We start from the raw sequence: 24,932 nt of genomic DNA on the forward strand, positions 1-24,932 counted from the left end.
TAGCAAATACACTGTCAACAAACAAAAATAGTGATGGTGCTTAAGAAATTATTGCATTTTAATTTGTGTTTCTCCCCATTTTCTCAACTTGTAATAAATTAGTATAATACACATCTCTCTCTAATAATCATCTTGTCACAGGATGACAAGGCCAAGTGTGATAGCCTCAAATAGCAAAAGGTTTGTGGTGAGTGGTGACCAGTTCACTGAATTGAAGTGTGCTTTTGGAAGTTGGAAAGAAGGAAAGTCGGAGAGCAAAAATACATGGGTTTGTGGTGGAGGAGATTCCAGTGGATGTCAATTGCTCTTAATTCATGCCAAGGGCAGTAGACCAATAGCTTCTCTATCCTTGTGCAGTGTTCTGGGTATTGGTCGTGCTAAACAGTTGGGTTTCACAACAACAGTAATAGGAGAGGTATATTGAAGAACCTTTGTGTTGCTACAGTGGAAGGTTTACTGCTAATTCAGGCAATTGCTGATGGCACTTGTGAGCATGCAAAGCTTTGAAACAATTGTGCACATTAGTTGAAAGCACCTAATAAATTCTGCCCTCGAGAAAGTTCAGCAGGGCAAATGCAAGCATGTCTTACTAAGGAAGAAAAAATTAGTCTGAAGCTCACAGACTTGCCACAGTTACACAAGTCTTGCAGTAGTTATGTATGGGTCTAATGATTTCTCTTTTTTGCCTTCCAAAACTCCCAGGAGGTCCAGAGCCTGCAATGCCTGATGTAAGTACTACTTGTGAACTACTAGTTGGTTGTATAATCCTAGTCCTTTCAAGAAGCTCTCTGCTTTCTACTGCTTTTTATAGTGCTTTACAATTTTGAGCAAATCTGAGAGTAATGACTAAGATTTGCTTTTTCAAGGCATGGTTGTTTTCTGTCCGTGTGAAGAACAGGCTAATTTATGTCCTTGTCACTATAAAGCTCTAGCGTTGGTAATGGTTTCTATTTCTCACTCTAAAAAAATGTTTAGAAATGTGGAGTGTTGATTACATGGCAAGAGGATAATACAACTTCATTTCTGTGCTATTTTAGCTCCCAGTCCCCTCCATCAGCGCTCCTAGCCGTCGGGTTTGGGATCAAGAGGAAGAGCGAAAACGACAGGAAAAATGGCAAAAAGAGCAGGACCGTTTGCTGCAGGTATAATTCATCTTCATAATCATGGGCTGTCAATCCCCCGTGTGTAGCAACCAGGAAAGAAAAGTAGCGTGTGACTTCTGCAGTTCTTATTACTGATGGCCTGGGGAGACTCTCAGGTGCATTTTGTGGCCTGCACAGTTGCACACATTAGGAGTTATTCAGACAAAAGAGGATAATGCTTTAGTGAGCATTATAAAATCAAACACACAATGTATATTCACTACAGCTGGAAGTGCTCAACCTTCCAGGCTGGTATATTCTTAATGAAACAGAATTTAAAGGTTAAGTGAAGAACTAAGGGGTCTTCTGTTTTGAATATTAATTGTATTTTTCTCCCCTTAAGGAAGTTGCCTCTAGCTTGAGTTTTACCTTCAATTACTGATACTGCCTTGTATTCATAAATGTTGAGGAGGCAGCCAGTACCTGCTGGTTAGAATCTTGTCATTTAGCAATCAGCTAATCAGTTGGAATAATCTGGTTCCCAGGACCTCTGAGTCAGAAAGCTGAATCTGCTAATGCAAAACCATCTTGATAATCACTAGCTAGAGCTGGAGGGGGGTGTTGCAGAGGGAGGGGGCATTGTTTCTAGTCTTAGGGTAGCAAAAAAACCCAAGCATACATTTCTGCAAAGAGCTCCACTCAATGAAGTGTAAGCACATTCAACCATGTTCAGACACACATCTCTGTGAATTAAATTAAAGTTTGTTGTCTGAAGTCTGGTGGCTAGGAGAGACATCAGTGAATATCATTTATTCTGCACAAGCCCTCTTTGGCTGTATTCAGCAGAAAACTGTGATGTCAAAGTACAAGCATAGAATCTCTCTTGCTTTTTGAGTGTTGTTCCTTGTAGCTTGCACACTCTGCAGGGCAGCAGCTGTACCTTCCTAAACTTACCTGTGGTCTCTGTTATGGTTTGGATGTTCCATGTGATACCTGAAGAGATGGCTTTAAAGAGTGTAAACCTTGGCTCCCCTTTCTTGAGAGCTGACTCAGCCATCTGCTATCACTTTTCTTTGTTTCTCCTTTTTTAGTCCTGAAATGATAAATTTGACCAGAGAAATAATGATCTTTCTCTTCCCCATGATCCTAGCAATGAATTTTCAAATAACACAAAAAAAGGAGGCAAAATCTTTCTTTGCTTATTTCCAGCATCCTAGAAGGAATAATTTTGACATTCTTAAATATTTTGCTTTTCCCAAGATAAAAGTAGTGATTGACAAAACCACCAAAACATTTGCCATGTGCTTTAAGCAATACTTTATATTGATTTCATACCAAATCTAGTCAAAAGACAAATTTCAAGGTCCAGAAATTCGGTTTTGTTTAGGGTAACATTTCAAAAGAATGAGAGATCTTACTATTTCACTTAGTGATCACTTTATATTTACAATATTAATGTGCCTAGTTCCAAGTTAAATACAACCACTGTGTTTCTCCAGAAATACCTTAGATAGCTGAGTTTTTTTTGTTCAAATGGCAACTAAACTGAGGGACAGGGACTATGAAGTTGGCTTTTGTGAGACTTGGAGCATAATAAGCCTGGAGACTCAAAAATCAATTACGGAACTCCTTTGGATTGTATTTGAGCCAGGATTTCATTTGTGGCAGACCTGACATTCTAGTGGAGCTCAGGGATGTTATTTGTCTGGTCTGTTTGGTCTGTTAAAAAAACACATTAAAATCCAGTGTGCATTTTAATAAAAGTAAAAAATACCATGTTTCTTATTTGCATGTTTAACTTCAATGTAACCTAACAGGAGAAATACCAACGAGAACAAGAGAAACTGAGGGAAGAATGGCTACGAGCTAAGCAAGAAGCAGAAAAAGAGAGCTCCAAGTATTTTGATGAGGTAGGCTGTGAATAAAGCTTTACTGACTAGTTTCATGAGGGCTTTTTTCCCCTTATACTAAATGGATGAAAGCAAGCAAAATATTAGTTTTTTTTATGTCATTTATCTTTTCATTTTGGAAAATAAATTGTTGTCTATGACTTGGTAGAGAAAAAAATAAGATGGAAAGAGTAGATGGGATGTATTGAGATATGTTGAATTTGTGTCTTCCTTATGAGCTGGTTAGGTAACTAACAGGAAAAATATGTTGACAAAAAGTCACAGCATGTATTAATTATTGTGATTATAAATGGAGACTTTTGCTGTTTATTTACCACCTGATGATACTTGTTGGAGTTCTGCTTCAATAGTTTATCAGGAAGCATGTTCATAAGTGTCTGGCTTGTTATTGGCAGACAGTTCATCTGATAAATTTACATACCAAATCAACTTTAGATTTCCAGTTATATATTTTAAAACACTGAATGTGTGTAGTTTCTGTAGATGCTGACTTCTGTGGCTGTTGTTTATGGGAAGATGAACAAGTTTTTTCCTGAGTATGGGAACTGTCTGGGGTATCTCCTCTTTACTGCTAAGTGAGTGTTGCTTCAGGCATCCAAGCTAGATCAGTTGTGTTTACACAGTCATGAATGAGCAGACCATAATTTAAGGCTTAGAACTCCAATAAGAAAGATTTTTGAGCTGTTGGAGGACTTTGTTGTACAAGAATATAAACCATTTTGTATTTTTTCTGTCATAAAAGATTTTGATGGACCCATCAACATTATTTCTTTTCCTGTAACTAAAACATCTTTTGACCACTGAAAGGCCTTTTCTCATTTTTGCGAAAAGAGTCATAGAGTGATAGGTCTGAGGCTTGACTTTGAAATGGTAGGAGAATGGAAGAGAGTGGGAGATGCCTCACATGAAGATTCATGTGAAATTCATCGGTCTGACATAGATTGCAGTGTATATCTTTGTGTATACACTTTTAAATAGGTCTCAGGTTTCTAAGTCAAAACAGTAGGGAGAAATGCTGGTTATCATGGAAGGGTTTGTTTTCCATGGGTATTTAAGTGGGGAAGGGATGGTTTGACATGTAAGTGATACTTTGGAAAGCAGAATGTTTCACATAGTTGTGGCCACGCTGCCTGTGGTGCTTGCTAAGGCTGGTGTGTGGATTGAAGCTCTTGAATTAGGAGAATGTGCAACCAAACTGTGCCCTGCATCTTGCACTCAAAGTGCTGGGGATGATTTTTATACACGCTTACTTTATAGAATAAATTACCTTTCCTGAGGGAGCAATCTATTTAAAAAACAGATCCCTTCCCTAAAAACATTATTTTTTTTTCTTTGCTACAGGAGCAGACTGTTCTAACCCTAAATACAACATCTATCACTTCTCAGGCTCCACCTGTGTCCAGCTGGACAGCAAGCCCGGAAGCAAATGCTCCTAAGGAGCCAGAACGAGATGGAGAAAACGAGCTGGCAGCGAGCTCGCTGCGTGAGGAAGAAGGAAGGAGGAGGCTTCAGGAGGAACGGAGGATCCAGGAAGAAGCAACCAGACATTTTGAGCAAGAGCAGGAACTCGAAGAGCTGGAGCTGGAGAGACAGCGTAAAGAGAGGGAGCAGCAGCAGGCTGAGGAGCAGAGGCGGCAGGCGGAGCTGGAGGAGCAGAGGCGGCAGGCGGAAAAGCAGAGGGAGGCATCAGTGGAGGTGCCTCAGTACCAAAGGTGTGCACTTGTGCTAGGATGTACTTTCTCTTCCTTCTGCAAATTCAAATCCGTGTCCAACGGGGCTGTGTCTGTCCTGAATGTATGAGGATGTTCATGTGAGATTCATGCTGCAGTCACTAGGTGCAAAATCCCATACCATAGTCTTTTTTTCCAAAGATGGAAGGATCAGGCATAACACAGTCCTTCCCCAAGAATCAAGTGCTATATTTCCCTACTTCAGCTATTTTTTTTAATGGGGTGTGTAAGTACTGTAATTACAACTAAATGAAAGAGGATCTGAAGGACTTAATGAGAAAATTTTGTAAGAATTGTGCATAAGCCAGTGACTCAACGTGAGAGCCAGTGACTCAACATACAGGGCTTCCAGAAGAAATATGAAGTTAACACTTTTTCAACAAATGTGTGGCTGATTTTTACAGATTTATCTCTCATTTTAATTCAACAGTGTTACAATAAAGCTTAATTGTAATTTAACTACTGGGTTAATTTGACAGGTGAGGGATATCATGGTATATGAGTGAACTGTTACTTGCTTACATATCATAGCCTGTTAGAAATATCCACTGCAGATATGTTTGTTCCTCTCATTACCTTCTTTAGCAGCTTGATTTAAAAATCAATCAAACAAACAAATCCCCACCTATTAGCTCTCAATTTGTGTTCTTGCCCAGAAGTTTTCAGACTACTGTTACAGGAGATTAATCTGTCTGAAAACAGATTAAACCAGTAACCTTTCATTATTTTGTCTCCATTTACCTTACTGCCTTGTGTATGACTTTTGGGTTCTCTTAAGGTTTATCTCTTTTCCTATGTAAGTAACAAGAGATGACTAAAGGGATCACGTAGTATCAAGCTAAGCCTTAGGAGAAAGCAGTATGATTTTAAAAAAATGCATATATTTGCAGAAGAAGTTGTAAAACCCAGAGTTACTTTAGTTTAATCTAAATGACTGCTGCTTGATGTGCCTGCTGAGCAAAGCAGAGATACAATGCTACAATGGCTGAACAGGTTCTTCCTGAGAGCAGAGCCAGGATAACTTTACAGTTTTAGCTTGTCCCAGTTGCAAGATGATAGGACTTTGTGTGGTAACTTATTAAGCTGCTGTAATATCTGCATATCTAAATCCCTGGCACATTCTTTAGTCCACAGGGATTTCGTTGCCTCTGAGGTTGCTGCCAAAGGATGTGTTTTGCTAAACATGGGACGTTTTGTTTAATAGTAAAGGAGCAAGTTCAGTGAAACTGGGCTTTAAAATATCTGGTGTTAAATATTTGCTATAAGATGATATCCAAAGATAAGACTTGAAATCTGAAACGTTATATAAACACCTGCAAAGGCATGATACTTGCTGCAAAGGGGGGGAGGGGACAGTTAGCTAAAGAGTGTTTTCCGTGGAACTTTGTGAGTTTATAAACTGCACCTGTACACTCTTCTGCAATAAAAATGTAATTTCTATAGAACAGCTGTGCTTTGACAAAATTTTCCTCCTGGCTTTGAAATGGGTGAGATAATCACTGTTGTATACTGATGCTTGTAATTTTTGCAGCACCTTACTCTTTGGGATTCTTTTAACATAGCTGAACTTTCTAAGTTTTCTCTGGGGATACTTACTGTTTTCTCAATGTCTAGAATTTTCTTTTAATATGTATTTTATCTTTATTTTGCTTCTAGACATTACGAGCGCTATGAAGTATCTAAAACGATAGAGGATCGAGCTGGCCATCCTGTCATTGACAGGTAATAAGAAATTGAATCAATACACAGTTGAAACATCTTTAGCAATACCCATTCTGGCAGGCTCATGTTTGGTTTCCTTGTCACTTCACAAAAATGTAAGTTCAGGCAGTTTTTCTGTCAACTCTTCTTTTTCTGCCTTCTTTTATCAGTTTTTTTTTCTGACTGTTAAATTAAGACTCCTTAGAACTTTACTTGTTTGGGGAGTTTACTTTAAACTGGGGTTTTTTTTCCTTCAGGATCTATTTTGAATATTTCCCTTAGGAACTATGTGTGTCTTTTTCTGTATGTGAACATAACGTTTCTTTTCTTTCCAATAGACATTATGAGCGTTATGAAGTTTCTAAAACCGTTGAGGCGCAGCCTGGCCAGTCGTTTGCTGACAGGTATGTCCAATATTCAATCTCAACACCAACTGTAACATCACCATTTCTTTGTTAGAAAACTTTTAAAATTCTAATAAACTTTAGTCATAGCAGCTAAATGGATATGTGACTGCTGCTGTGTTTTGCAGTTTTTATGGCATGTTTTCATATTGAAAAAACAAATGGCCAAACTTTTGTCAAATTATACACTGTGTTGTAAGCAACAGTTAGTCAGTGGGATTCTATGGGGAGCAACAAAACTGTGAGGAGGTAAATATGTGGGTAGTACTAAACTTACCTGGCTGGAAAACAATTTCAGATCTCTTGTGGTTGTGTCATAGCATGCTCTACAAACTAAGGTGCAATCATCCCAATTCGGGTTGTGCAACTTGAGAGAGTAAACAAGAAGGGAAGTGAGAGGCAGCAGCAGGATATTTATCAAGGGGATAGTGCATGTTACTCCTGTAATTTACACAAGTTAATTTTAAGCTACAATCTCTTGCTTTACAAATTAAGCCTTTGTTTTGCATTGCATCTCAGTAGTTCTGAAAGGTGACTTCTGCTGTAGAATTAATCACTTCTTGTAGTTGAAGTGAGCATACCTCTCTTATATAAAGGTACAAGGTACATTTAATGGGTCTATTAGTAATGGAAGATCTAGATCTAACTTCAGAAGAAGCAAGCACTCTTAAATAGTAAATAGTTACATCTTGGATATATGTGTGAGGAGGACATCGCTTTTTTCTTCACTACAAGCAGCTGTGAGAGTGTTGCATCTTCTTAAATAGATAATAAAATAGGCCCACACCATAGGACAGACAGTAAAAACTTAAGGAAGCAAGATGTGATGTAGTTTATGCTTCATTTATCTCTACATAAAGGACAAGATTCTTTCAAAATGTGGCTGTGCAGCCAATGCTGTATGTGTAAAAACATTAATGTAGCAGCTTTGAGTTGGGACCAAGCAAAGGATTTCTTTTAAAATCCTTTCTTTGTGAGTTATTTTAAACTAAAAAATTGGCTGTACTACTTGAGACTAATAATACAGCAGAGGTGTTGCTGAGGCTTCTGCTCTGTACTGTCAGAAAACAAACTTTTTGGATTTGTCTTCCTGTATATGGCCTTTGTTGAATGCCATTTCTTGGCTAAAACTCATTAAAAATTATGCTGCTAGGTATAATCAGTGAACAGTAAATTTTTCCAAAAGCAATCTGCATGCAGGGTTTTGAGAGGGTGTTTTGCTTGCAGTTTAGTAACAGTGCTGAAGTATGATTTCAGGTCCTCATTAAGCCAAATAAATTGTAAATCTGCTCTGAAAATTCTTGCTTGTTTGTCTGACTGCAGTCTTCACAAAGCTTCCACAGGGAAGGATTTGGTTTTTTACATTGCTTTTTTGAAACAAGTACAATGATCAGTTCCTTATACCTGAAGCACTGACAACTTTCAGTGCAAAATTTTAACTTTTAATTGGTGACTATCTATTGAGATCTAAATATTGACTTTTTTTCCATTTAGCATCCTCTTGGTCTTTATTTATTTTTTGCCTCTTGTTTTAAGTATAGCATAAATAGTTGATGGAAGGAATAGTGAAAAAAGAGGACTGGTTTTGTCATCTGCAATGATAAGAGCTGTGTCTGTAATGAGGTCTTGTAATTAAGATAGATGTTTTTATATCCTTAGGAATAAGTCAAAGTCAACTACAGAACTGAATGAAGTCAACACAATCAGAAATGGTAAGTAATGTCCAATTTCCATTATATTTAATTTTTTTGGGAGGGAGGGAGGGAAGTAGGAGGAAAAAAACGTGTGCATATAGTCACCCTAAGAAAATTAATTTTTAGAGTCTTTTTAATAGCTGTATTGTGAATTCATACTATGCTCCAATTTAATGAACTTTCAACAGCAAGAGGAAAATCATACAGTCAACATAAAAGCTGAGGACAAATATGATTAACTACCCATTTGAAGACAGTGATTACAAATGGCTCTTAGATGCCTAAATTTTAACATGAGATTTTTACATGAGATAAAATCAATCATGCAGTTATATCATTGAAGATATGTGTAGTTTTGATGCATTAACTCTGTCAAAAAAAAAGCTGCACATGCAAAGATGATGAATGTATTTAATACAACTATTTGTCTTCTTAATTTCAGTTAGTGTGGTAATAATAGAGCAAGAAGTCAGCTCTTGATATGTCACAATGGCTTGTGTCCTGGACTCTAGTTCAGATATATGACTTTGGTTATATTAGAAGAATTAGGTGCAAAGCAAACAAACCAATTTTATAAATATGTTACAGTCAAAAATGCCTGCAAGCTACTTTTATGTCTAAAACACAGTTAAAAAAAGTAGACACAAGTAATCAAAGAAAAGTAGATGTATTAAGGGATATATTGCAGATTAAAAATGTTGCTTTCATACATTAAAGCACTGTCATTGAAACTAAAGAGAAAGTAAACTTCTGCAGTATTTTACAATGATAATCTATACCAGTAAATCCAAGAGCTAATCTACTGTCAGAGCAGCATTTAAAAGGATTGAAATTTCAATTGAATGACTTACTGCTGAGTAATTTTCTTAATTGTTTTTTTACTATGAAGAATATGTACTGGATCTAGGAAATAAAAAATTGTTCCCTTCTGATATGTCAACACCTATTGGAGAAAGAATGCTTCTTTGTTTTCCCTTCCAAATTCTCAAAGACCATCTATACCATTAATTTCATTTCAACTGAGTAGTTAACACATAATCCAATTAACTGAAAGATTTACCTGTCCCCTTTGTATCTATATAAAACAATATAAAGCAGTGTTTTTAGTGCCTTGAAGAAAGAATGAAAGAAATTCTTGTAAACAGAGACAACTTACAGAAGAAAAGAGTACGAACTTTTAAAGAGAAAGAATGTGTCCTGTCATTTAACTATGCATTTTACACATGGTTCAGTTTGTATTGGAGGAAGAGTCTAAATTATGGTTCTAAAAGAGGTGATACCCTTTTAAAAAGAGTACAAATATCAATGCATATACACTTAGGAAGTGAAGGAGAATGTATTTAAATCAAGCATTATGTAAAAGGCTACATTAATGGAAATATAAACAAAAAAAATCAGTAATGCTGTATTGGTAAGTTTTACTGGGCTGTAAAAGGGAACTGGAATAACTTGTGAATGGAATGATGAACAATAGCTCTTGGAATTGTAGCCAGAGTGCTGACAGGACCATAACAGCTTCTGTGCCCTGAGGTGTCTGGCTGATGTTTGCACATGTTGTCTGCACAGGTACCCAGAGCAAGTATTCAGAGAGGTCCTGGAACACGGGTGAGTCGCAGAAGAAGCCTCAGAAGGAGCAAAACCTGTCTGCAGCAGAGCTGGAGAGACAGCAAATCCTTCAGGAAATGAGAAAGAAAACATCTCTACACACGGACAGCAGCTGGATTAGGCAGCGCAGTGCCAGTATACATAAGGAGCCCATTAGTCTGTACAGCAGTAGTATGAGGAGGTAGGAATCACATTAAAAATTAACTGTCTCTCATCATACATTTTGCTTTGGTTATTCTGAACTTTAGCCTGTATTACAGAGCCTAGAAACAAATTGAGTCTGTGAAATGCTGTAAGGCAGACAGCATAGCAGCCCAGATAGAAGAAGGTATCTGTATTACAGCTGGGATTGAATGGGTTTTTTTGCAAGTAAGGAATGTGGATGTGACCTGTTAGTATCTCAGCTGCTTATTTCTTGGTTGGTACAGCAGCAATGGAAATCAATGGTGTGCCTTGTCATTGACAGATACATTTAAGAATTTCAGCATGGCAACCTGTTTTGGAAATGAATTCTTGTGGTGAAGAAGTATGCCTTTTTCAACACAGAAATATGTAATAAAGTTGGGATAGTTTTTTTTTTTGCTTTATTTAATGTATGAGTGTTGGATTTGTCACTTAGGAAACAGCCAAGTTATCAGTCAGGAGAGTGTTTGATTATTGGGCCAACGCCTTGTACCTGGGTGATGCTATCCCATCTGGGTGGATTGTTATTTTCGATCTGGTATCCCTTGGAGAAAACATAAACAAAGCTGGTATCTGAGGTCTGTTTCTGCACTGTGGATTTTGATACAGCTCTCCCTGATAAGGCTGCAGTGAAGTGTTTTGCTTTTGCCTCACCCGTTTTTTACCATGAGAACTATGCCTGGACACAAAGGATAATTTCCTACCCATACATTTTAAATCTGTGCAGGAAGAATATTGCTCAAGGGTGATCAAACAAACATATTAATCCCAGAAAATATTAAAAATGCAAGATTAATGGCTTTCTCTTAAAAAGGTCAGGATATAGCTCTGTTGCTCCGTCTGTACTGGCATTTACATTTGAGGTGCTTGTATCTCTGTTACAGAGGGGAGTCTTTGGACAATCTTGATTCTTCAGGAATGAGGTCATGGAGGCACCACTCACGGCTGAACCAGTCTGCATCCTCTTTATCTCTATCTTCTAGTCAAGATTCTAGTCGCCCGGTGTCCACCTCAAACCGAGCCTACATGTGCAGCCCTTCCTCCAGCAAAGCACCTCCTGTGGCCACCTCTGCAAGAGCCCCCTCCACGTCCCAAACAGCTCCCAGGGCTCAGTCTCCCCTCTCTGCTTCCCAGTCAGGGTCCCAGACACGCAGCAGGTGAGTGGGTGCCCTTCTTCTGGGAAGATAAAAATGTTGGACAGCACCGAAGGGCAGACCTTGTGTATGTGCTGGACTTACAGCATATGTGTTATTCTTGCCCATAACATTGATTAACAAGTACCTGGAGTTTTCTAGCTGGAGGGGACAGTGGAAGTACAGGCTGGTATTACCTCCCTGCTCCAGTCACTCAGAAAATTCCCCAGATTTGTCATCGCTGCTTGACATTGGTTAAAAAAACAAAGGAATTTGAATAATCAGTCTGCAGTCTCTGAGCTCTGTGTTGGTTACCAAAATGATTAGCAAAAGCCTGTTCCAGATGGCATTTCTGACATTTATTTTCCTTGGTTTGTTTTAACAAAAGATTCCTGAAACCCACGCTTTATGACCCTCATCTTGGTCTCTCCTCCTCACTTCCTGGCATGTGGTCAATATCATCTTGAGGAGCACTCAGGAATGCTCATAACCCGTGACCCTGAAGAATTACAGAGTAGGATGTTGATTTTAATCTAGGAGGAGAAAGCAAGAATTGCAACATATTTTGAAACAAAAATGGAATTCAACTGTGGTAGGATAGATAACTTTGCTGTTTTATGTACTTAAAGCATTTTAAAAATACCTTGGGATAGTACTCCAGAGAATCATCCCACACAGAATTACATGTGTTATAAATAACATCAGTGAACACTATTCACTAGCGCTTACACTCTCAGGCATTTTTGATAAATTGACTGTATTTTTTTTTTAAGCTAATCTTTTATATCCTTTATGATGTAAGAAAATTACCTTCTTAACCATATTTGCTAATTTGTTCTCACTTCCATTTGCTAACACTTTGGTAGATCTATGGAAACTGACCTTCATATGGTTTATGTTCAAAGAGTTAACATAATATTTTATGTCTAGGGCTAGCCTTCTTTTATCTAACAAAGTGCAGATGGTGGGACTTGGAAGGGGTGCTTGCTAAAACTTAGCCTTCTGCATAGTTCCCCACAACTAAGAGGGCAGGAGCACAAAACCTTTGTTCTTACTCTCCGAACTTTACAGTACACTTTTTATTTGTAAAAGCTATTTTATACAATGAGATATGTGCCAAGAATGTCACAGAATTTCTTAACTTGCTCCTATTTAAATTTGATGTAAATTATAACACTTCAGCTTTCCATGTCTTTCAGATCTACTCTAAATAATATTAATTTTCAGTATACTTTCTCCAAGCAGCCTAATAGTCCAGTTTTTACCCATGTGTTTTTTATTTTTAATCTCAAAAAGTATTTTATAACTCTTCTTTGTCTTTTAAACATTTTCAAGCTGGTTTTAAGGTTTTTCATTCTATATTTAGGTCAGTCAGTGGGAAGAAAATCTGTTCATACTGTAATAACATTCTGGGCAAAGGAGCAGCCATGATCATTGAGTCTCTTGGTCTTTGTTATCATTTACATTGCTTTAAGGTGAGAGCTGGGAGTCACATCGTGAAGGAACAGGAACTAATCAGGAGCACGCATGGCTACTCAGTGTTATGCTCACAGGGGTTCTTACTAATCACCTGCTTTGCCTTCTACTCTTGACAGCCTGGTGCATGCATATTTCCATGAGGCAGTCCCATTTGCAGGCATTTAGCACTCTACTCTAGAGGTGTTTCTTAAATTCCAGAGCTAACAAGTAGGAGTTTGAAAAGCAAGGTGAGCACATGGACTGTGAGATCGAAGATGTCCTTCTTCGAATAGGTGGCAAAATATCGGAAAATGCTGAACCACTTCTTCCCGAGAAAGCAGCTCCTCTAAAAAAAAAAATCTCAACCTGGACCCTGGCAATTAAATCATTTAAGATGACCCATCCTTTCTAAGATAACCTTAGCAGACAGTGTTCATGTGGTGTTTTCCAATTAAAGGCATGTTGGAAGAGTTCAAAATGGCAGGATAAAGCCCAGAAAAAAAGCAAAAGGTGTGTTTAATGCTACTCAGCCCTAGTCACCAACTAAAGGTACTAGCTTATGCCCAGCACTGAGACCTAGACCTACTAACATGCTTTCCCATCAGCCTGGAGCATTTGCAGAGCTGAAAGAATAAATATTTGCCTGCAAAAGACAGCAAAGCAGTCCCATTCCCTTGCCCTCGGACTAGATGTGGAATTAGACTGTGACTTGGAGATGCTGTTGGACCCTGCTTCTTCCCTGACTTCAAGAAAGAGATTTCTGTGTGTAGTTGTCTTCCATGCCCAGCTCAAGTGCATCACCTGGAGTCTTACTAGGGATTGACTCCAAGCCCTTCCTGGTTCTGCCTCCCTGAGCAGGAGAGACAGCACTAATCCATAGTGATCAGTTGCCATCCCCTTTCCTGCAGGATGTGTATTCTGTGTGAGACCATCCACCTGTACCTCATAACCTACATAACAAAATGCCAAGTTTCTGGTTTTCAAATTTCTGAAAATTAATGAGCTGTTGAAAAGACTGCCATTTACAAGATTCATTACTTGGTTAAGCAGGGAAAGTATCTGTCCTTCATAAATTCAGTAAGGGGAGTATTATGTTTTGGATTACATTCCTTCCAGATGTGGTCCATATTCACAAGAAGTACATGTTCAGGCTACCATAGCTAAATAGTTTAATGTTAGCATGGCAGTGGTCAAGCCCCTTATGTGTTTATGCAAGAGAAATTAAATCAGCCCCATCTCTCCAAATCAGAACTTGTTCCAGTGATGCAAGCCCAGGAAATTGAGAGTGCCTGAGTATTTTCTGCTTTGAGTGCCAAGGGACTGAGGACACCAGCAGCATGTAGTGCCACATGGAAATCTGCAAGTAGCACACCCAGGTGTTCTGTGCCAAAATTCCTGTTGCCATCTAGAGAACAAATTTTTCTTTGTGCCAAACCAGTTTTAGTTTTCAGAGAAACCAAAGTTCAAATTAGATTAAGTGACCTAACCTCTAAAAACCGTCTGCTTTATGTTTGCTTACTTGGTGTAGCATTTCTGGTCTGCTATTCGTTGTCCAGTCGTCGCCTTAAAATACTTCCTCAGGGTTGGTTGCATTTTGATCTACTAATCATTGTACATTTGCTTCTAGTGATTGTGGGGTTATGGTTCAGGCTTTGTTGAGCTTAATCTCAGCTGCTTTTGAACAGCATTTTTGTTTCTTAGTATTTTGGAAGGAGTTGCTAATTATTCCTGTTTGATACAGTGTGTTGCCTGTGGATGCGACCTTGGTGGATCCCGCTCTGGAGCTGAAGTCAGGATCCGAAACAACAAACTCTTCTGCAACGACTGCTATATCAGATTTAAAAGTAAGGCAATCCAACTGCAGTGTGCATGACTGTAGCTCTTCTCTGTGCTGTACAGCCTCAAGTGTTTGCACAGCTGAGCCACTTGATAGCTTTCATGTTTAGCTTTAAATTAGCAAATAGGTTCAGCAAGGTTTGATTGCCAGTTTCTGTCTTTTGTAGGGTAGTCATTCCTAATTTCTAACTCACTGGTAGCTGATTTTACCAAGTTGCTATTACGCAGTTTCAAGCAGACAGCATGGTACAGTCATCTTCCTTCCTTTATAGATCTAAGAAAGTGGTGTCAAGGAGCTGTCAGGTGCTAAACAGGCTTGTCTTGATAACAGAGAAGCCTTTTGAAAAAGTGTCTACATTTTCTTAAAAAGTGAGCTGAAATATGTATTTAATTCAGTTCTAATACATATCTGGAAAGCAATTAGTTTATCTTGTGCAGGTGGCACAAATGCTGGTTTCTTTTTGTGATGCTATTATTATTGGAATTATAGGTCTGTAATTGGTTATTCGTTTAGGTACAAGTTCAGGAGGAATTGATTTACTTACAGATCTTAATTAAAAGGTGCAGTATAATTTTTTTCCTTCTTATGGTTTGCAGAATTCTGATTTACTGGAGCATGATGTTAAGGCTTTGTGTAGTGGTTTTTAGGTCTTCTTTTCTGCTGTCATAGATGATGGTAGACAACTTCCTAATTTTGATAAGTGTCAGGAGTTTTATATGGCTCTTTTTAATCTAGCAAATGTGGAATTCTATAGAATGATAAAAATCAGGGGAGGGAAATATTTTCTGAATTACTTCCTGGAAAAATGTCCGTGTTTCTTTGAGCCCAGCACATTTTTCTCATGGTGGATTGGAAGGCAGTGAAGGGAACAGGATATTCATGCTACAGTGTTTGAGCAGCAACTGGGCAGCTGCTGGCTGTGGAACCTAGCTCAGGAAAAGAGAAGCTCTGCATCTGATGCCATTGCTGTTTGGAGGCTCTTTTTGACTTCCATGAAGGGAAGTCACAGAAATGATGATGTGGTACCCGAGCTAAAACCAGAAAGCGCAACACCTTGTGAGGGTAGTAGCGCATTCACAGAGGCTGATGTGATCAGTGGAAGGAGGAAGAGAATCACTCCCTTCCATCTCGAGGTGATCCAGGGCACTGGGTCATACCATGTCTAATTTAAAGTTTGGAGAATGTATCTCCTTGTTGATGACAAGACTACACTGAACTGACTGTGTTCCTATTTGAAGCACCCAGATGTGTGAGAGACTCACTGTGGAGTGTGCTCACATTATTTTTTAATCTGTCGTTTCTTTTGGGGGAAAATATTGCTGGATGAGTTGGATAAGTGATTTTATTATGGATGAATTGCTATTTATTCTCTCTTTGACATTACATCACAGCAGTGCCTTTCAGAAGCAGAGCTGATCTGTGAGGAAATGTTTGTATTCCCTTCCCTTCAGACTGCATCTACCTGGGCCAGTGGGCACCTCAAAACATAATTCTATGAGATACAAGTAAAATCAGGAGTTGTAAGAACTTATAGGTAAAGAACACAGTATTCAAATTAGTGATTAGTCATTGAAATCAGCTGTTTGAATAATACAAAACCCAGCTATGCAATTACTGCAGTGCAAATGTATTGGCAGCACAGCACTGCCCTGTGATGTGAATTCCTGTTTTTTGCAGTTGGCATTTGATATCAACCTGGCTAATTATTTGTTAGTTTGGAATGTGAGCATGTTGGCTAAAAGGTTTGATAAACCAAGGGTTATTAATACTCACTTTGCAATTTTATGTAATGTTATGTGATATTTTTGCACATTTTTGTGTTAATCCTGTGGTTTAAACTTGGAACGTTCTACTGTGTTGGCAAGTACCTACAAAGGTATGCAGAGAGGATAAAAAAGTTCTTTATATTGTTACAGTAATTTAACAAATTTTAGTTGCATTATTGAAAGGTAAATTTAGAGAAACTATCACTCTGTCTCTGTGCTAATACTAAAAATAAATTAAGTAAGTTAAAAATAATTCTTGATAATTTGGTAAAGTGCATGTTCTGTGGAATATGACTTGGCCTGAAATACTTGCAGTGCTATAATTGGATTCAACTCAAATTTGTATTGTTCATTAAATTTGGATTGCTTGATTCCAAATGTATACATTACTATGTTACCATTTTCAATAAGTCTTTGAAACTTTAAAATGTTTTTTGACTATTAAGTGACTGTTTTAAACTTTAAAATGTTAATTGTTGACACAAAAGTTTTTCAGTAACTAGACTTTGCTTACAGTTTCTTTTGTCTCTCCCTAACAGCTGGACAACCAACCTGCATGTGAAGCAAATGAAGATATGAAACCACTGTTGCAGATACAAGAAGAGGTGATTGCTGCTGATGTAGATCTATAAATATATATATTGTGTGTATGTGTGGTTTTTTTCTAAGAGTAACTCTTGCTTGTCTAGTCTTCATAGCAATACCTTGTATTCTTCATGTAACTATTTTTATTTATAAGAAAGTAATTGCAGTAAGGAAATAGCTGGGAAAAATGCTTTCACATTTTCAGCTTCAAGTACCGAGAGCACAAGAGAGAATAAGTATATTTTCAGTAATAACTTACAAATATTTTTGAGGCTTATAATCAACTAGTTGACTTTCCAATGGTATATGAAGAGGGTATTTTGTTTCTAAGCTCTTGAAATGAGCATTAGAGAAATAGCTAATATAAATATATATTTGCAATTGCTGTCTTTATTTTTGACATATACTGAAAGTGAATTCTCTAGGTTAATATGGAGCTGCATTTAAATGCACACAAATGTGTTTGCTTTCCATATGCTGGTTTCTAAAATTATGTGCTTTTTTGAAACCTAAATACAAAGAATAATCTCAGAATTTGCTCAGTGGTGTTGGCATAATATTCTGTGGAATCCATTTAAGAGAGAGAGTTTTCTTTTCCTGTTTGGAAATGTAACTATCACTCTTTCTTCTGCAAACTGAGTGGAGAATGGTTGTTGAATTACCATATATTTGTAAATAAAAAATCGGATGTTGCATTTATTAGAAGTTTTTGTCCTTTCTGTTCAGCTAAACATGTCTTAGGTAGTGTGTGGAAATATAAAATTGTTTGATTTTCATCTTGGGAAAAATATTTGTTCTGACAGGATTAAGTTGTTCACATAAATATATGCAAGAACAATAGTTCTTTCTTTTCTCTCTTCCTTTGTAGTTAATGTCAAAGTCTGTGTACAACTTTTTCATCAAGCTCCTCATGCTCTTTCCCTTGAGTATTCAGTACCAGTGGTGAGACTATATGCCCATCCCTGAAAAAAATTGAAAGACGTGGATGTTCCTCAAAATTTCTCTGCTATTGCTAGAAATAAAGTGCCAAAAATATTTTTGGGTTAGGTTCTGCTCCTCTTGAAAACACAGCTGGAATGTGCTCTATGTCTCAGTGGTGACTTTCAAATGTTCTGGTCAGTGGCATCCCCAAATCCTTTCATGCCTGGTTACGTACCCTCCTGTGTCCATATCCTTGGAGGCAGTGAAAAAACATAGGAAGTATATTGGAATTTATACATCACACCGCAACAGGAGTAGATCAGAGGAATTTGGGGGAGCATTTTGTGGGTAAAACTGAGGAAGAGGAAGCTGGCAGGTGTAGGAGAGCTCTTGAGTGTGAGCTTGTATAGGGCACCATGAAGAGCTGCAATGAGGCTGCAAAGCAGCTTAGGGTGCTCCTTGCTCTCAGGGGATTTTGGGGGTGTGGTGTGTAGGAGAGCTCACAGATTGGGAAGAGAGGTTGTGGCTGTGATAGCTGGGGGCAACAAGGGGGGAAGATTGTGCTGTTTTGGCATAGTGGGAGAACTTCACCTGTGCTCCTCTAATTTCTCCTGCTTGTAACCGAATGCTGCTTGCCGAATTACAAAGTGCCAAACATTAGTTTTACTTTTTGCCTTAAAAAATTATCATAAAAATCTAAAATGTATCATCTGCCAAACTTGACTCTAGTTTTTGGTATTCAGTTAAAGACTGGTAAAGTATTTAATTTGGTTTTTACTGTTGTGGTAAGGAATGACATGATAGAACACAGATGACAGCACTGCAGTGTGAAGCCCCTGCTCATCAAGTACAGACTACAGTCACACTGCCTGCTCACACAGCTCTCTGGAGTCCTCTCTGCTGCTGGTGGAAGAAGCTTGCTTCCCTGAAAGCTATTCAGTATCTGATATAGGTACTGTACAGATCTGGTTTTCTCTTAAGGGCACATACCTTGGTGAATATGGCCCTCTACATGGTAGTTTTCAGACTTCATTTATTGTAGACAGCATCTACAATAATGAACCAAAGAGCCACTGTCCTCCTGGCCCCCAAATTCCAGAGATCTACAGTCTCCACTACCAGCCCTGAAATACACTGAAAGACACTTTATTTTTTTGGTCACAAGTCAAAGTTTCTCAGCCTCTAATCAACAAATTGATCTTAGCCTGTCCATGACTCCCCCTCTCCCAGGACTGTGTTGTGCAGCAAAATTGTGAGAAAATTTAGGGATGGTGATGCTGTCTTTTGCATCTTTTAGGGATTGTGATGCTTGTTTTTTGCATCTTGTTATGTTTCCCTGTTCATGGGAATTATTTGTGCATGGAAATTGGCTGGTGGTGAAAAATGGAAAGAAAGAAAATTTAGCAGCCTGTGGTCTGCAATGCTGCCTGACTCATGTCCCACAGCCTGCAGTGGTATGCTCTGAGCCTGGCTGGCTTCTCCTGCATGGTGTCAAGTACTTCCATGCGGGTTCCAGTTTCATTTTCCCACAAAATGTCTGCAAAAAGGCTGGGCTATTTCATTAGCTTGCTTGTGCACAAATGAGTGGGATTTCAAATTTAGTGGGCCTCAAAGAGCTGAAATTGAAACTCTTGAAGAGTTGAAGCTGAGTTTCCACCCATGATAAAATCCTGGTTTAAACAAGGCTCCTTCAAATCTGCATTTGTTAATTCACATTGGCAAATGTGAGTAACAAAAATTCCTTTGTCCCCTCCTTCCCCTGGAGGGGAACAGGCAGAGGAACCCACCTAATGAATGTTATTTGCCTGTTTTGATCCTTGCTGAAGTACTTGGAATATGTTTGGTTCTCAAGTTCAGCAAACCTGGTTATTGACACAAGATGGCAGTGTGGAAGTGCACCTTGCACATTAAAAAGCCCTTTCCATGATTGTAATCTTGTATATAAGGTTTTGCTAACTGATGCTAAAGTTATGGTGTAAGAGAACTTTGTCTTAATCTTGGCCTTTTCTCCCCACCTGGCATCATGGAAATGTGATGTACAACTGAATCTGAGACATCCTCTTGGCTTCTTTTTGTTTGCTTTCTTTTCCTTATTTCATTAATTAGCTGCTTCTTAAAGCATTACAAGGTAGGGATAGTGGTAAAGAGAACAATTCCAGTGGAGAAAAATTAGCCAGATGATTTCTAGTGGAGGTTTTTGCTGTATTTTGTTGGATTATTTTTTAAGATAATGTTCAAGGAAGAAGAACCAATTGCTCTCCTTCAGTTCATCAGCTGCAGAATTGCTGTTTGAAGTTACAGCCTTCAAATGCATGGGTGTACAGGAAAGCTGGAACTCAGCACTGCTGCTAAACTCTGAGTACATTTAGGGCTGTGTGCTCTGTTCAGTATTCCCAGGTGCAGGGTGCTGCTTGTGGGGGGTATTGTCTGGGACAGCTTCCCAGGGCTGGGCTGGTTATGGTGCAAGCCTGGGAGATACTCCTGCAGCTGCCAGGGCAGGTTGTGCAGGATGCTGTGGTACTGTTGAGAGGGCAGCAGAGATGTATGAGCAAACATCTGAATAAACTGAATGCACATAAACTGAATGCACATCAGCTCCTTACAGCCAGGGGTGCAAAGGTGTGTTTCCATGGGCTGGTGGGAACATGTCCTCTGTTAGGGGAGGTGCTTGGCTGTCTAAGCTCCACTGACATCAACAGACATGCAGACTGTGGCTCACATGTGGACACCTGCAGTATTGTACACCTGTTTACTTAATGCTTATTTGGCTTTAAAAAATTCCAGAATTATCTGAGAACTCCTGAAATCTCCCCTCTCTTTAGGCTTGCAGGCTGTCAGCTAACTAAGTGCAGTGTATGTTTGAATGCAGCTTTGGAAGTGAGTGCTCTATGGGTAACAGCTCTGTGACTGGTCAAGGTTTAAATAGAGTGGCACTTCAAAAATATAAATGTTATGTCTAATACATAAGAACAAATCAGGCATCTTGGAGTACAATTCAAGGTACTGGATATGTTCTTAGTTTTTATGAAGGTTTCTTTTAGAGTTTTTAGAACAGGAGATTTGTCAGAAATTTCAACATGAATTACCTATGAGTTCACCTGTTCAGGCAGGCTGTCACACCACAGGCAATGCTGATCAGTGGCAGGATTTATGCAGCAAAGCCCATTTTTAGAACCTGATGTCTGAGTTTGGAGTTCACACTGACACCAGAAATGGTCAGAGCCAGTCTCTTTATTTTCAGTTAAATACTTTTCAGGTGAATCCCAAGGGAGGGTTCAAGTGATAAGTTCAACACTTCCCTTAGGTAAAAGCTGTTGTTGCATGGCCCAACCTTGTCACTTATGGAGGGGGAAAGTGTTTGAAATCTGACAATGTGAGCTCAGTGTGAAAAGTGGTACGCTTGCAGCAGTGTTTTAAATTCCAACCAATCATTTGTAATGGATTAGCAAAACCTGTGCCATGGCTGTAATGGAAGGCTTATTAGCAGCAGGCATAATTACACAAAAGAGCAGCTTCATGCTGGAAGCACTTTAGCATTTTCATTTTAGCTCTCCATGCTTCATGGTAGCTAGGGGCACCAACATAAAACAACATATGAGGACGATGTAAAGTGCTTCCTCTCAAAAGGGATGTTCTAGGGTGAGCAGTGGGATATCAGTTTATTAAAACTGCAGAATTTTTTTAATTGGTTCAACCAACTTGAAACAAACTTGCCAGTTAAATACCTGCTCTAGGCAGCAAACACTCCAGAGACCTGCCTTTTTGTGCACTGGGAATTGCTGGCTTCTCCTTAAGAGTTGGTATTGCATAAAGAACCAAAACACTTTTTAAAAATCATGTACAAGTGTGTATGTACCTACAGTTTCTCTTTTTTGTTTGCAATAGAAGAAAGAAAAAGCTCAGGCCATCAAATGGGCAGCTCATGAGCACAGCCCTGTGAGAGCAGGCCTGTGTCTGGCACAGTGTGCCCTCCTAAATGGCCTTCTGCAGGTACCTGGGCCAGAGCAAGTGTTTCTGATTCCCTGAACTGGAATTTGCTCTTGTCCTCAGGCACCTAACCACATGTGCCATTTATTGCTGCTTCAACTGCATATAGCCCTTCTGTGCTGGAAATTCCCAGACTTCAGGGTCAGACCAGGCTACTGAAATATTTGGTCTGCCTATATGGATACAAAGATCATAATCTCTCATCCAACAATTCCCATATTGAACACAACGTTCAACACTGTTCACTGTGTGGACGGTGGTGTTCTTTGCTGGAAAGAAGCTCTGTGTAGATCTGAAGTATGCAAATGATGAAAAGTGTCAACATAAATTGTTCCAGTGGTTAATTAGCACTCTTAAAAATGTTAATTTTATTCTTACTTATCTTAATGAGCTTTCTAGCTTATGATTGTATTTTTGTTTGTTTAAGTTGATTTAGACTTCTAGAGCTAGATTAATTCTCTTTGTTCTTTCTTAGATTGTACATGTCCTTTTTTTGGGTTTTGTTGGGTTTTTGGTTTGTTTTTTCTCCTCATACCTGTACATAAAGCCTTATCACTCACATTAAACACAAAATGCAATTTTAACTCCATGGGTGGACATTTTGGATGGAAAGGCATTCTCTTAGTGATCTGCAACACAAAACTTTCCCAGGAGAATTTTTATAACACAGGAGAAATAATCCTGAAGAGCATTAGAAAAAATCTGAGGCTGTAAAAGGATTTATTTGCATAAGGCAAATATTCAAATAAGAGCTAATATCAATAATGGAATTTTGCTGCATAGCTTTCTGGCATAATTACTAAGGTTTTGATTTGTCTTTGTTGGAATGACCATGCCCAAAGTCTTGTGTGATTTTGCTAAATTTTCCTGTCTTGGAGGAGCACCTGTAAGAGATTTCCATGCTGATGTGTCTTGACAGACAAGGGGACAAGATGACATTCCATTTCTATTTCTCAGCATGAAGTGTCAGTTGCAGAAAATACAATTAGTGCCTGCTATGTTTGGCAGATACTGATGTGAGAGGTCCGGCTTGTGGCATTTCATCAGACTCTAGCTCTGCAAAGATAACAACTGCTGGCTCTTGATGCCCATGTAAACAAGATTCCTGCAGAGAAACACTAGTTATCATGTGATACTTGAAATAAAATTAGTTCCTGCCAAGGTAACTGTCATGCCTATGAGATATATGTGTGCTGCTTGCTATTAAAGCCAGGGGCTCTACCAGCGTACTCCTGTCTGCGTACATCAGAGGAAAATCCCAAGACAGTTTAGGAAAAGCCCCACTGCAATGGAGGAAGTTGGTGAGCAAGCAGCTTCAGCCAGGCACAGCTCCTGTGAATAAACCACAGCCATGGAGCACAGTGCACTGCGGAGTGGCAAAATGCATATTACTAATGTGCATGTGTTTCTATCAACAATTTCCATGCATACAAGCACTTCTGTGTCTCAACAAGTAAAAAAAAAAGTGACAGATCACTTCTTTGCTCTTTGCTATTGAAATAATTGGACGTTTTTGGCATTTTACTGGTGGAGTAAAAGTGTTCTTTGAAGTATTCTGTTGCCTGTGATAGTTCGTGGCATGTCTAGCACCTGCTAAACTCAGTATTTTGTGTTACCCTCCCTCAGTACTGTGTCAACTCAGCCATAAAAGAGAGGTAATTCTGAACTAGGGGTTGCCTCTGTCAATGTACAAATATATTTAGGCTGTTCAGACCTTCTGTGTTACACCAACCACCTGGTTTCACCACCACCTTACCCTTTCCAGTTCATCTGCTTCTTCTAGTGATGTTGTGCTAAATGGAAAAAAACAAAGTGGGCTTATAAATGCCAGTTTGGTACTGAAAATATGGGTAGATGGTAAAAAGGGAGGGATATACAGGCTGCACTATCCATTTAGCTTTATTACACTAATGCCCTTTTTGGTTACTCGCTATAGCACTTTGTAGCTACATAGTGTTACCACCTTGCATATTTCTGGTATCATATACACCAAATGTCCTCTTAAATCCTATTTCTCTGTAACAGCTTTGACTTGAAGCCAAGAAAGCTTCCTATTCAGAAAAATTGTTTATATAATATTTTAATCCTCATGTCTTTGCCAGATCATGAGTTGTTCATAAATCTGGATTGTGTAGAAAATGCCAACTGCAGGTGCTGACTTTGTTAAGCTTGTAAAACCAAAGTAAAAGGTGTAAACCCTTCACTTAGCACTAGAGAGCATTTGAATTATTCCCTTCAGTTTATCAAGGCTATGGTCTCTGAAATATGTCCATAAAAGTATCAGGAGATGTAGAATCCCAGAAGATACAGGGTTAATGTGTATGTCTCAAACAGCAGTAGCTGATGGCTGTGGAGCCAACCACAATCATTAGTAATAAACTGCTGTGAGAAAGAACAAAATGTGGCTGGAGAAGGAACCCATGCAGAGGTAGTGCAGCGCTTTCCAGAATAAAATCCTTGTCCTTGTTCCTGAAGATAAGCACCACACAGTACAGTGCAAGTGCAAGAACAAGAAGTGGGCATGGACTGTAGGGAGGGATCAAGATCACCAAAGAACCCTGAAGCCCTTGGCCCGTTTCCAGATGAAAGGGCTATGCATAATAAGAAATTTACATAGAAAGTGAGAAATCTCTCTTCAGGGCAGGGAAATCTATCTATAAGAAGCTACCCCCACGAAACCCAGGCAGCATCCCTGGTACCCTGGCCATCCCATCAGCTGGACTCACACTGAAACCAAGACTGGTTCTCTCTCCTTCTTTCTTCCCTCTCTCTTCCTTATCTTACACCTCTATCCAAAACCCACCACCATACGCCCACTTGACATGGAAAATGGTAGGTTAGTCCCTGACCTATTATATAAAAGGACTAACCTACCATTTTCCATGCCAAGTGTGTAATTTACTAATAAAACTTCGAGTTTTTGCAGATGCTCTGAT

General features: G+C 38.9%; 1 protein-coding gene across 12 annotated transcripts in view; it reads left to right on the top strand.

Moving 5' to 3' along the window:
* Positions 1-17,787, top strand: part of LMO7 (LIM domain 7) — a 132,069-nt gene extending 114,282 nt beyond the window's left edge. For 10 of the 12 annotated variants that reach the window (XM_054271358.1, XM_054271346.1, XM_054271349.1 and 7 more), the window contains 12 exons: positions 703-728; positions 1,038-1,142; positions 2,900-2,992; positions 4,334-4,704; positions 6,379-6,444; positions 6,762-6,827; positions 8,487-8,539; positions 10,088-10,307; positions 11,194-11,466; positions 12,809-12,917; positions 14,642-14,744; positions 17,043-17,787. In XM_054271358.1, coding sequence (XP_054127333.1) covers positions 703-728; positions 1,038-1,142; positions 2,900-2,992; positions 4,334-4,704; positions 6,379-6,444; positions 6,762-6,827; positions 8,487-8,539; positions 10,088-10,307; positions 11,194-11,466; positions 12,809-12,917; positions 14,642-14,744; positions 17,043-17,065 — 1,508 coding nt within the window. In that variant the 3' untranslated portion in view covers positions 17,066-17,787. The remainder of the gene's footprint in view (positions 1-702; positions 729-1,037; positions 1,143-2,899; positions 2,993-4,333; positions 4,705-6,378; positions 6,445-6,761; positions 6,828-8,486; positions 8,540-10,087; positions 10,308-11,193; positions 11,467-12,808; positions 12,918-14,641; positions 14,745-17,042) is intronic. The other 2 variants (XM_054271350.1, XM_054271348.1) reach the window with 2 other exon arrangements.
* The last annotated feature ends 7,145 nt before the right edge of the window (positions 17,788-24,932 follow it).

Source organism: Melozone crissalis, unplaced genomic scaffold (assembly GCF_028551555.1).
Source record: "Melozone crissalis strain CALT ecotype California unplaced genomic scaffold, PUWL_Pcris_2 ptg000013l_1, whole genome shotgun sequence".
Classification (NCBI taxonomy): Eukaryota; Metazoa; Chordata; class Aves; order Passeriformes; family Passerellidae; genus Melozone; species Melozone crissalis.